This window comes from Citrus clementina, unplaced genomic scaffold (assembly GCF_000493195.1).
Source record: "Citrus clementina cultivar Clemenules unplaced genomic scaffold, Citrus_clementina_v1.0 scaffold_4, whole genome shotgun sequence".
NCBI lineage: Eukaryota > Viridiplantae > Streptophyta > Magnoliopsida > Sapindales > Rutaceae > Citrus > Citrus x clementina.
In genome coordinates this window covers 18,912,352-18,925,626 of record NW_006262274.1, presented here as the reverse complement: position 1 = coordinate 18,925,626, position 13,275 = coordinate 18,912,352, and the positions used below count along the sequence as shown (strand labels likewise).

The window sequence follows — 13,275 nt, the reverse complement described above, 5'->3', positions numbered from 1 at the left end:
AACAAATACAAGGCCAAGTTTAAAGTTAAGTAACCTTGATAAGAAGAGTGAAAGTCGGAGCCAAAAGCTAGAGCAAAAGTGAGAGCAAGTTCGGGCGTGAGTGTGAGTTGGAAGAAAAGCCAAGACCAACAGCAACAGCAACGACGAGAATGGGAGCCTGAGTGTGAGCAAGAGCGGGAGCGAGAGTGTGAGCGGGAGTGTGAGCCCGAGTGAGAGAGTGACCAAGAATGAGACTGTGATAGTGTGCGGAACGACAAAGATCTGCTCAATGTTCAGGGGGGAGAAAGGAGAAAGAGAGGGAGAAAGGGAGGGAGAAAGAGAGGAAGGGAGGAGAAAATGCTTTTAATTCAACCGGTTGCCTTATTTTTTTCCTGTTTTTGTTCATTTTTTTCTTTTTTTTTTTAATTAAAACCACAACCGTTGGATTCAAACAAGCTGAATCCAACGGCTCAAGTTTGGCCCCTGCACCATACAGGGATTTTATGCCTTGCATGGTAGCCGTGTCACTCAAATTGAGTCTGATCTCATTCTTGTGCATCAAGTGAATTTTTCATCTCACTTCACTTGCAATCTTAAATTTCCATTAAAAAAAAAATTGAAGGAGTTATCCTCCAACATCTGTGCGGATGATATCTAAAGCTAAAGGTGCATTTGATATTATTTTCTGCCCTTCATTTTTCATTTTACAAAAATGTAAAACAAAAAAACATGTTTGATGATGGTATTAATTTTTGTTGTGTTTTTTATTTAAATTTTTCACATCTTAACCGACTCGCACAAAAAAAAAATTGAAAATGTAACAATTAAAATGAATTATACATCATAAAATCTAACTTCTTTGAGTCAGAACCTGTCTAATTAATGTTAAACATTTAACCCATGAGAATAATATTCCCTAAATCTCTTAAGAATTAAATAAGAGCAGATTGTTTCTGTTCTTTGAAAGAAGTAATGCTAACTTTAAGAAATTTTTTATAATTTTAATTCTTTACTTGACTATATGGTTTGGTATGGAGTGTGAAATTTTATTGAGATATTAGTATATTATAAAAAAAGCTTACTTTCTTTTTTTGTTTCATTTTGCTAATGAATGCTTATTTATATTAGATATTTGTATTGAATTTTTTTAAATATTCTTTGGCCCTTTAAAAGGAGAAAGAAAATCTTTCGCGTGCTAGAGGTGGCTCGTTCTAACTCTGTCCTCGAATTCAACTGATTGTCGTAATAATTGACAGATGATCAATCAACAATGTTCGATCAAGAACAAACATAAACAACCAAGATTGGATAAATAATAATAATAATAATAACAAACAAATAAATAAATAACTATAAAGATAGCTATCAAATGAACAGTGCACAAGCAACCATCTTTCTTGAACGAAAAGAGAGTTTTCTCTTTCTCGCTCTTTCTTTATTATGAAGAACTAAATCTCTCATATCAGAATGAATTTGTGCCATAGAAATTTATGAGCAACAATGAATTTGTACATGCATGGATAACATTACGTTGGATTGTTGATACAAATTCATTGTCGGTCGTGAAACTTCCTGATGGAAAACTTGACGAAATTTATTAGTATTGGGCCAGGTTAGATCCGACCCAAAATCCAATTCCAAGTCCAATTGGAAGCAATTAATTAATTGGGGTAAAAAAAACCGACAGGTCGTTGTAATGTAAACTGGATGGGGGCTTCCATATTCAGATATTTTTATTCCCTCCAAAATTCTCTTGGTTAAATCATAAATGAAGATTGATCAGCAAAATATATCGACGCGAAGCTCTCCTGTGTCAGCTGTCGATCCACTTGGTTCTTGTGTAAATTAACTAATTTTCGCTTGTAATTAATAAGAGAGGACTAGTTTTATATTATTGGCCATGCTTTTAATATTAGAATAGGATTACCTCCTGATATGAGTGTTACTGAGTTTTTAAAGATCTTCTACCGTATGTTTTTTAGTAATAGTATATAAATAAGATTTAAATTTTTTTATTTTTTTATTTATTAACTACCAATCAATAATTGAGTTATTGTTGTTGCTCACTTTCTAGATTAGAATCCACGGCACATTAAAACATGATCAGATTAAAAGAAAAGTTAATTATTATTGTTGCTCACTTTCTAGATTAGAATCCACGGCACTTGTTTCTTTATTAATTGCTTTGCTTACGTTGCTTACATTTTACTATTCTTTAATTTATTAACTAAAATGTGTGTGTGTGTGTCTATATATATACTGCAAAAACTAATAAACAACAAATTTTTCTTGGGTTTGTTTCTTCATTCCTTTTAACACATAGAACTCTAAAATTTGATTTAATATTTATGCCGTATACTCTTTCCTGCAATGTTGATACGTATGCATACACAATCGTATATCATATGCTAAAGATTTGTGGCTGCTTGGTGTGTGTATATATATATTTCTAGGATTTTCTTTCTTTAGCTCCATACATCATATCATATTTAATTGAGGCTTGGAATGGATCAAACTAATTGCTATCCATTGACGGGATCCAAGTAATTAAAAAAACTAAAAAGTAATATATGTATTCATCGCGTAACGCGGTTTTTACAAAATTTCAAAGGCTATCCTCTGATCCCATGAATATTGTAATATGATACCTTAGCTCTTTTTTCTTTTTCTTTCTTTTTTTTGGACTGAAACGAGTATGATACATTAGCTAACATAGCAAAAATACAAATGCCTTAAACTACAATTTAATTATACAATTGTAGACACAAGTACGGCCATAGCTCCCCGTTGAAACTAATGCTACGGCAAAGTTTTTAAATATATATCCATCACATTGACCATATGGCTAAGTAAAATTTCTTCGAAAACTCTATGAAAAAGATGAAACACTTAGAATATATAATACGACAGTTTCAAGAAAATATTATGATTGACATTTAATGTTATATTTGCCTAAAAATTCTATATATAAAAAACTCTATGGTGAAGATACTACGACGTAATAGAAATATCTCTAATGAAATAAATGTTCATATGTACTGGTAAAAGTATAAAATCTGATTTATATCTCTATGATTGTCATGAATGCAACCATCTGCACGGGCCATCATCGATTGGCAAATTTTGATAACTTATAAAGTTACCTTTTTTTTTAACTATTAACTATGAAATAACGAATGGCATATCACTTACAGCAAATCTCTTCAAATATTATCTAAAACTTGTTTGCTAGTATTAGGGTCTGTTTGGGATTGCTTTTAAGAGATTCAAAAGTGATTTTAAAAAGATAAAAGTTAATTTTAGTATTTGATAAAAATTTTTAAAGATTACTTTTGGCACAATTATCTCATCTCACATTAAATTTTCAAAAGTAAGGAAAAAATAACTTTTCAAAATCTGATTTTGAGAATCACTTTTATACTTAATATAGTTTCATATATAAAAAATTAATAAAATATAAAATTTATTTTAGTTGTCAACTATTATATGCACATGATTAAAAAAAAAAAATCTATGTACATACTTATAAATGTTTAGATAAATTTTATTCAATACTATATTCAATTTAATCATTTATATTTTTTTAAGTTGCTGCATTATCAAATTGGTCCTTATAGTTATTTTATAATGGGATTATACTATATACGAACGACACAAATGTTCAGTAAATTGTAGTTTAATTTATTGAAAATCGTATAAGGGCCGTATATAGGCCATAAATTTAATAATTAGGATGGTTGAACCTTGGCCTATATGGTTCAAAGAAATTGATATCATTGACGGGATCCCATAGAATAAAATAACACCTAGACCCTAATATTTTATATATTCACTGTGTAAACACGGTTTTGCAAAATTTTCAAAGCAAATGATCCAATCGATTGCAACAGGCCCACTAGTATACTACATCAAACAAACAAACAAAATCTTACCAACTGCACTGTAATTGATTCTGCCTTGACACTAATGCCAAGGCCAAGTTTTTGAGTCATACGCTCATACGCATTGAGGGAGGGCCGCTCAATCATATTTTAGGCTTCAAGTAAATTATTTTAATTAGGTTTTTTTAAAAATTTGAGATAAAATATATGTATTAATTTTATTTATTTAAAATCAATTTCTCTAGCTTCTGAAATTCAAAATTATTAATTAAATTTGATATTCTAATTCTCCTAAAATATATTTCTCTATAGATAATATAGTTAACCTATTTAATACTTCATATGATATAGTTGATCTTAAATAGGTTTTTATCAATGGCTCCTTTTTAAAATTAAATTAACTTTTTTATTCTTCTCTTGTTTTTGAAATTTTTTGTATCCTGATGCATATTTTTTTAGTACACATCTTTTTTTAGTGAAACGAGAATAATTAAGCAAACAATTATGCTAGACAATTATAGGAAAAAAAAAACCCGTTAACACAAAAATATTTTTAGAAAGAAATAAAAACAACTGAATAACATAATTAATTAATAAGAGAATGGAAATATGAAATTTGATAACTTTAACTTTGATGAATTGAGGGTTTTAGTAGCAATGATCAATGGAAAGTAAACAATTGATTTTTTTTTTTTTCCTTAAGTGAAAGGTAGGGTAGAGAAAGTAGTTTTTTTCATCAAAGTAATGAAGATTTCATGTATTTTTTTATTGGAAAAGATATTAATGAATAATATTTTTTTTAAAAATGTGGCCTTTATAGAGTTTTAGATAAAATATTTGGAGGAAATAAATGGGATTAAAATTGTTAATTAAAATGTTAAAAGGAGACTTTGTAAGGATTTAGTAGTTTGTTTATGGAAAATATAATTATAAAATAATAATAAATATAAATAATTAATTAATAACTATAATTTAAGAATAAAATTAGGGGTCTTCATCTATAGTAGGACTTTAGGCAACCGCCTAAATTACCTAAAGGAAGAGCCACCTATACTTTAAGGTAATTGATGATAGTCTATGGCACGCACACTTTCTTTGAAAATGTGAAGAAAAAGACAGAACTCATACATTAATTAAGTGTGCTCTTGGAACTCAAAACCCTTATAAATAGAGCCCTTAATTTGGTGAAGATACGATCAAACTTGCTAGCACAAGTCAGAGAGGATAAGTACTATACATGGAGAGGAAAAATATATTGGGGAGTGGGAGAGCGTATGTGCTCTTTGTGATAGTAGCGTTTGTGTTTATGATAACGAGTGCTGATACTGCAGGTGCACAGAGCGCCGCTCAGTGCAAAGAAGAGAGGAGGATATTGGTGAATGCTTGCAAGTCTGTGATCACACGGAGGCCACCAAGCGCGTACTGTTGCCAGAGGTTGAGGGTTACGAACGCTAACTGTGTTTGTCCGGTGATTACACCCCAATTAGCAGCCTTGATTGACGTCAACTACGCGATCAGGGTCATTCAGAGCTGCGGACGTCAAGTCCCTCGCCATTTCAAGTGTGGAAGTAAGCTCCCCCTCTCTCTCCTTTTCTTTTTCTTTTTTGGGGAACATGTTTGATGTATCTGCATGTATTGATCTTTTTTAAAACGTCGTAGACACTAATTTCAAGGGTTTTTGGGCCAGCATAAAAGATTAATTTTCTTGCAGTAGGCTTCAGTATATAATATCATTTTTAGAATATGAACTAATCTGTAACTACTGTTCTTAATTTGACAGGTATCACAACACCATGAGTGGTATACATGGAGAAGCTTTTGATGATCTAATTACTGCCTAAACATATGTAATCAGTATTAAGGGTGTGTGTGTGTGTGTGTGTGAGTGTGAAAGAGAGAGCGAGGTGTTTTGGAGTGTGCTTATGCAATATGTAATAATATCTCCAATTGGAATTTGCTTTAATAAAAATATTTATCTTTACTATATGAGTAATACAATATGCACACGACATCACACACATAATTATATATGATCGATTAACCATTAAGGCAAGAAACATGTCACTATAAATAAACTTATTTCACTTCTATTAATTTAGTCTTTATGAACAAGAGCCCTCGTTCTATTTATCATGTACAGTTTTATGTGCTAATACCATTTTTCCTTATAATATATATTCAGGATTATCTTTGAATTTATTGTGCATAAGTGGTGATATACGATTATATGATAAGAGTTTTTCATCTTATATAATTATAATTGTGAAAATAACAATGGATATATAGTGGGATCTTCAAGTAGATTTGATTGGAGCATGAATTTTTGTTGGAGAAATTAATCCCGCAAAAAATTATTGTGATCTGTTAAAAGTAAAAAGGAAAGCCATCTTCCAGATTAATGTCCGCCTGTACGGCAGCGAGTGATGATCCTTATCAAGGGCAGTTTCCTAAGACAATTAATGCCGCAGCCTGTCGCCATTAAAAAATTTGGATACATATATATGTATGTAAATGGAATTTTCTTTTTCTAATATTAGAAAGGCTATTGATTTAAACTTAATTAATTAATTAAGCTGTAGGTAAGGTTAAGGTTGGCGTGTGGATTATAAAATCATTATTGTGATTGACGGGAAGTCTTCCTAAAATAATATATTGCGTTGGGGGAAGTCCGCCAAGCTAATTGACTTTCTAGTCGTTGACACGAAACCTGCGGCGATAGTTTGCACTTTGTTTTATAAAAAACAATCCAATGCCACCACTTTATTTATTTCTGTCGGCACATGGTCTGCACGGTTTCACATAATTTCAATGAAAATGGATCCCACGATCGTTCACATCTTGCTTCTTACCTACCTACATTTTATGAATTGATAAACTAACAATTTATTATTATTAGTAAATTAATAAAAAAAATTTATATAATCAAATAATTAATAGTATGTTAAATAAATATTATATTACAATAAAATAATAAAACATTAATTATATATGATATAAAATTAAATTAATTTTTATATTTTATACATTTCATTTATTTGAGATAGTAAAATCTCGTGTTAGAAAAAAAAAAAAAAAAGGTATGATGTGCATCAATTATACATTTCATCTACACATCGATAACATTGTTATCAATAATAAAAAATTTATCATAAACTAATTCATCATAACAAGATTCGGTGTGGTTGTTATTTATTAAATCTTTATCGCTTCATATTTAAACCGTGCATTTATCAATGTAACAATAGTTAAGGCACAAGTTTCGTATTCTAATTCCATCCCCATTCTAGAATTGAACCAGTCAAAGTCTGTTGAGTAACCTTGTGATATTGTATCAAAGTCTTGATTACTTTTCTTGGAGCATGGCAAGGAAATCTTTTCACAGCAATTAGCGCCCTAAATTTTACTTTTTCTTGCAGCATTGTATCAAGTCTTGATTACTATCAATTATTTGATCGTTAAATAAAGTAACCATTAATTGGCGAATATTTCATGTTCCATCACATCATGTTCAAAGTTGAGGGGTTTGAATTCTTTAGACTGCACTTCCACATAGTTAATTTAAGAAATTTCAGTAGACTTTTGACTATGAATATTGAGAAATTTTCATCTTATTACACCCCCAATTTAAATAGACTACCCTTAATCCATCTTCAAATTATTCAAAAGATCATTACCCAGGCAAGCCCTAGGAATCCTGAAAAAGAACTTTAAGAATAAATTGAGACATATATCACATATTATCCTACCACGTGATAAATCAAATCAAAATGTATTGAGATAGACTTAATTTCAAAGGGAATATGTATGACAGTCTAATTATCTAATTAAAAACTATACAATTATGGACAAGATACAATTAATAAAATAGTAATAAAGATTATATATATATGCACACACACAGAGACGGAGAGATTAATACTCTTCTTAGAAATATATAATTAATCATCGTGGCAATGACAGGGGAGCTAATGCAGTGCATTCAAACGCTTATAAATAGAGCCATTTAAATTGGTGGGGATATATGAGAGTGGACAACTTCAAATTAAACAAACAACAAGAACAATGCAAGGAAAGAACAAAGCTCGCGTGATGTTAGTGGTGTTAGTGGTTGCAATGATCTTGAATGGTCATACGGCGGCGGCGGCGCAGTGCCGCGTAGAGAGGCGGATGCTGGTGAATGCATGCAAGTCGTTGGTGTTCCGAATTGGCCCGAGCGCGAAATGTTGCGAAAGATTAAGAGCTACGCGTACTCAGTGCGTGTGTTCGGTGATAACACCGACCGTGGCTAAACTTATTGATGTTAACTATGCTGTCAAGGTCGTTCGCCAGTACGGACGATACGTCCCTCGTCACTTCAAATGTGGAAGTAATTAATTAATTAATTAGCCTCTCTGCTCTCATCTCTCTCTCTCTCTGTGCATGCATCTTCACGATTTATTTTAATTATCTAATTAATGCTTTGGTTATTTGTTTGTTCGCAGGTATCACCACGCCATGATGGGTACTCAAAATTAGAGTAACCCTTCTTGCGGATTGGGATTGCTTATCGTAATAATGTGATTATTTTGCATGGTGTTTGTAATAGTTGATCTTTGTATTTGTTAGCCGTTGAGTGTGTTTGATCGCTTGAGAGAATGAATAATGAGTGAGACTGTGAAAATAAAGTAAGGTGTAATATTTTGTGGAAAATAAATCACAAAATATTAAGATGTAACAAACTCCACATGATGATGATAATGTGGTTGAAAATGAAACTTTTTTTTTTTTTTTTTTTGCAGCTTGGCACGGTTATATATATATATATATAGCTCAGCTATCCCAAATGTATGTTTTGCCTTTGATACCAAAACTGAATGGGTGTCGATTTCACAAGAATAATATGTTATATTGATCGTGAGGATCGATACATTGCCAAAAATCGGAGCAAAGTAATTAGGGAAAATGAAAAGTGAAAGAACTGATCCCAATGAAACTACTTCGTGAGACCTCTTTGTTTAAAGACTTCAAGCATAGCAGCACCAATCTTTGCAGGGGATTCGACAACAGTTACTCCGGCTTCCCTCAAAGTCTTGATTTTGTCTTGAGCCGTTCCCTTTCCTCCTGACACAATAGCTTTGCGCACGAAAAAGAACAACATATGGAAGGGTTTAGTGCTCAAAAGTAAAGTGATCTATAAACATTGGACAAATAATTCAAAAGGTTTCGGAAAGTATATGGAATTTAATTTAATCCGTACAACTTAATGGATCAGAAGAATATGGTTGCTCATAACCGATGAAGTAAGAAGAGTAAATATTCAGAAAACAGACCCTGTAGATGCAGGCTAACAATATTTCCCTGAAATTAGGTGGATTCTGTATGTTTCACCCACCTCTATACTATCTAATGTCCTAGATAATTGACAAAGATAGGCTGAAACGAAAGCTGTAGATAAGGATTTAACCACAACCACATTACTGTTTTCGATGTTACAAAATAAAACTGCATTTTTCTATAGAAACACTGGAACTCAATACTAAAAATTGTTTTCAAAGTTCTGCACCTGACCCAAAAATACTGTATACTTCAACTGAATCATGTCCACATTGCCAGACAACTCTCCAAGTTTAGTCCAGTGTTCATGCATTTATGGAGAAAAAGGTAAAAAAAAAAATGGCTAAAAACTAGCACAATAACGTCAAGCAATAACAGATAGTTTTATAATAAACAGAAATTCTTTTTTTGTCTCACATTAAGACACGAACACATAATAGATCTGATTGCAAAAGAATCAAATAAAATAACTTTTGGAATTTTAATACCTCCAGCATGACCCATACGACGGCCGGGTGGTGCGGTAAGTCCAGCAATAAAAGCAACAATAGGTTTTTCAGTCCTGCTTTCCTGTTTGATTTGTCGCATAAATAAGACACAAATATATTTCTTAATGAAATTCTAGCTAATTTTGTGCAACCATTATGCTGAAGAAATCATGAAATACTTTGAACAATACAAATTATTATGTTATTCTATAAAGGTCACAAAAATTGGAGCTGGCAATGTATATAGTTCAAGTCACAAGCATGAAATGTAATCGCGTTATCTAAACGCACAAAACTGTTCAATGGGCAGAACGGGATCAAATCACTTGTAGTTGCTTCATAAGGCTAAGTATGATAAACAAAATGCAATCAACGCAGGCATCAGGGCTTCTATATTAAAATGTGAATAACATATGAAGAAGATGGTAAATGAATAATTATTTTTACAGAATACATAAAAGTACTACCAAATTATCAGTCAAAATGACATTGCTTGTGCTGCTTGTATTCACAGCCAAAAAGTAAAATTTTGTTGTACACAGATACTGCTTCCTACATCTCTATCTCTCTCCTCTATTCTTTTCAAATATCAATGCACATAACAAAAAATCCTAGAAGAAGCTTTTCAACTTTGAGAATCAAACATGCACAGAAATGAATGTAGGATTTCATATTAGGTGCTCGAATGCAATGCTAAATATTGTTTAAGAAGAGAGAGATTCTTTAGGAAGAGTAAATTTGAGCTAGTTCAACACACCAAAAAGCTGTTCCGAAGCTCAAAAAATAAAAACTAATCTAGTAGCATTTGCGCTGAATGTTGAGCCAAAACAAATTTCACTGTTGTGCATATGGTCCTTGCAGCAAGAATCTATAAAATTCCATGAGAGACCTTGAGATTAGAAACTAAATCCTACGGATCATATAAATTATTCAAAGAGTTCATGTTAGAAGAATTATTTAGGCCAATTAATAACTTTATCCACCAACTCTGCTAATTGATTACGGCGGAGAGAAAACAACTATTGGATGAGAAACAGAACTTACTCTACCTAACAGCTCAAATACCACAAGAGAAGCACTGGCTTTCTCCAATAGCTTACAGGGAACACACAACTACGATAGGTCACTAAGCAAAAGGAACAAAACACATCAATCATCACAACAAAATTGTAAGCAACTGCTCAATACAAATAACCAGGCTTAATGCAAGCACGAATAAACACCTTCATACATGAGACAAATTTGTTAAAATTCAGTATATTCCTTAATTAAATGCTACAGCACTTGCCTTTATTAAAGCAGCAGCATCCTCTTCTGCGGTACCCCCTATCTCACCAATAAGAATGATACCTGTAATGTAATCAGGCATTATTGGATGAACTGTATCCTATTATATTCTGTATACAGTAATTATTTAGAAAGGAAGCTTGCAGAATGAGAAGCAGCAAACATAAAGCAAAAAAAGTGGTGGAAGAATTATTTATTTATTTCTAAATGAGGGAAATACTGACAAGGTCTGATTAAGAATTTTTCCTACAGATGTTTAAGTATAATAGCACTACATTAGGGCAAAGAAGATTTGCAGCCACCTGATCACTAGTTGATGCTTTAAATTACGCAAAATTTAAATAGTTGTATTCTTAAAATACAATTATCTTATAACTTCATGCCTGCAAAGTAACGAAAAATAAGTGACACATAGCAAAAGCATTCTTCTTTCTAATGGAGACTGCTTCCTCACTTAAAAGCAGCTAAAATATTCTGCTTTGCAAGATATATCGCTAGTTCCATTCAGACTCATCATGCAGCTTTTCCCCATTAAAGACCCAGGATCCCCTAAACTAAAAGTTGCTATCTGTGCCTTCTGGATCACTTAGTTCATCACTTCAACTACTAGGGATTCAGTGTAAACAAAATATTGGACATATTATTTGTCTTCAGAGGTTGAAGGATTGAGAGACGCAATAATTCTAAGCACGCTTCAGCCAAACTAACAAAAATACAATTACTTCATGGAAAACAGAACTAAGAACGAGAACAAGAGCAAGGCATCAATTGTTCTGTTATGCATCTAACACATCAAATGATTCAAGTGCCTTTTGAAGAAAGAAGAAAAGGATAAGTCAAATATCCGTCGTCCTGATCATAACTGATTTTCAAGAAATCATAGAGAAATTATTTCACGGAATCAAGACAAAAACTCATCCTCTGAAGAATTTACCTTCTGTCTGAGGATCTGCAATGAACTTTGTCACACAGTCAACAAAGTTTGTCCCATTAAAAGGATCCCCACCGATACCTACACAGGTGGATTGCCCTAGACCAACTGCAGTTGTTTGGAAAACCTACCAGATGTAGAACAATTCACAACATTAGTATCTCTTTGCAAGTTCTCTTTAATATTAGTAAGGGGACATCAGAATTAAGAAGCAATCATACCGCTTCATATGTAAGGGTGCCAGATCTAGAAACAATTCCAATCCTACCAGGTTTGTGGATGTAGCCAGGCATAATTCCAATTTTGCACTCTCCAGGTTTAATGATACCAGGGCAATTAGGACCGATAAGCCTGGTTTTTGATTGGTTGTTTAGAGCAGCCTTCACACGAACCTGTAGCAAGTAAATTACAAAATAACACATCAATGGGGGAGACAGCCAACACACAGCATCAAAAAACAATAACAAAACAAAAACAAATTTTAGTTTGTGTTAACCATATCGTGTTGGGGGATTCCTTCAGTGATACACACGACAAGATCCAATTCAGCTTCCATGGCCTCAAGAATAGCAGCAGCAGCGAAAGGTGGAGGAACATAAATCGCAGAAGCATTAGCCTTGGTTTCAGCCTTTGCTTCTGCAACTGAGTTGAAAACGGGAAGCCCCAAATGTTCAGTGCCACCCTTCTTCGGTGTCACTCCACCAACCTGTGTTAAAGAGGGGAAAAAAATATGGCAATCATTCAAGAAGTCCATAAATTTGTTTTCTATAACAAGTAATGATAAAGGAAGAAATTGAGAAATGGGATAGATACCATTTTGGTGCCGTATTCGATAGCCTGTGCAGTGTGAAAGGTGCCATTCTTGCCGGTAATGCCTTGGCAGATGACGCGGGTGTTTTTGTCAACGAAAACCGCTGGTGCTGGTGGAGGAGCCGTCGTGAAAGATCGAGACTGACCGCAACAAATCTCGGAGGACATATACAATGACCTCACCACTCTACTACTGACTTGTCGAGCCATTTTGGGTTTCTTCGCTTTCCCGAGTTTACGATCTCTCTAACCCAAAAGCCTCCTCCTTAACGCAGCAGCAGCCAGCGACCAAATATTCAAAGAAGAACGCTGCCCGCGCCTGGTTGGCGACTTGGCATTTTTGGACTTTGGCTTTGAATATTTGTCACCTGCCTGATTTAAAATTTTCAATGGAATTATAAAAAATAAATAACCCATTACTCTTTTTTTTTTTTTTTCTTTTCAATATCATATTACAAATTTATTGTAGCAATTCTGAGCTATTTTATGGCTACGGCCCGGCATTGTGCCCGTTTTTAAATACAGCCGTTGGATTCAAGCAAAATGAATCCAACGGTTGAGATTGAAGAGAAATAAAAAAAAGAGG

At 33.0% G+C, this 13,275-nt stretch overlaps 2 protein-coding genes across 3 annotated transcripts; one reads left to right on the top strand and one right to left on the bottom strand.

The window, feature by feature from the left end:
- The first annotated feature begins 5,075 nt into the window (after positions 1–5,075).
- LOC18045658 lies at positions 5,076–5,762 on the top strand. Its single transcript, XM_006437542.2, has 2 exons — positions 5,076–5,428; positions 5,641–5,762. Exons 1-2 carry the CDS (start codon positions 5,098–5,100, stop codon positions 5,655–5,657), a joined length of 348 nt encoding a protein of 115 aa, XP_006437605.2. The 5' UTR covers positions 5,076–5,097; the 3' UTR covers positions 5,658–5,762.
- A 2,912-nt stretch (positions 5,763–8,674) lies between these two features.
- On the bottom strand, positions 8,675–13,077 carry LOC18045656 (succinate--CoA ligase [ADP-forming] subunit alpha-2, mitochondrial). 2 transcript variants are annotated; one of them, XM_006437540.2, is made up of 7 exons: positions 12,693–13,077; positions 12,376–12,585; positions 12,101–12,271; positions 11,883–12,006; positions 10,950–11,011; positions 9,662–9,743; positions 8,675–8,972 (listed from the first exon to the last, which is right to left on the bottom strand). In XM_006437540.2, exons 1-7 carry the CDS (start codon positions 12,897–12,899, stop codon positions 8,833–8,835), a joined length of 996 nt encoding a protein of 331 aa, XP_006437603.1. In that variant the 5' UTR covers positions 12,900–13,077; the 3' UTR covers positions 8,675–8,832. The 2 variants fall into 2 exon arrangements, with proteins under 2 accessions (XP_006437603.1, XP_024042211.1); XM_024186443.1 differs by lacking the exon at positions 9,662–9,743 and having other exon boundaries at positions 8,834–8,972.
- Positions 13,078–13,275: the final 198 nt, after the last annotated feature.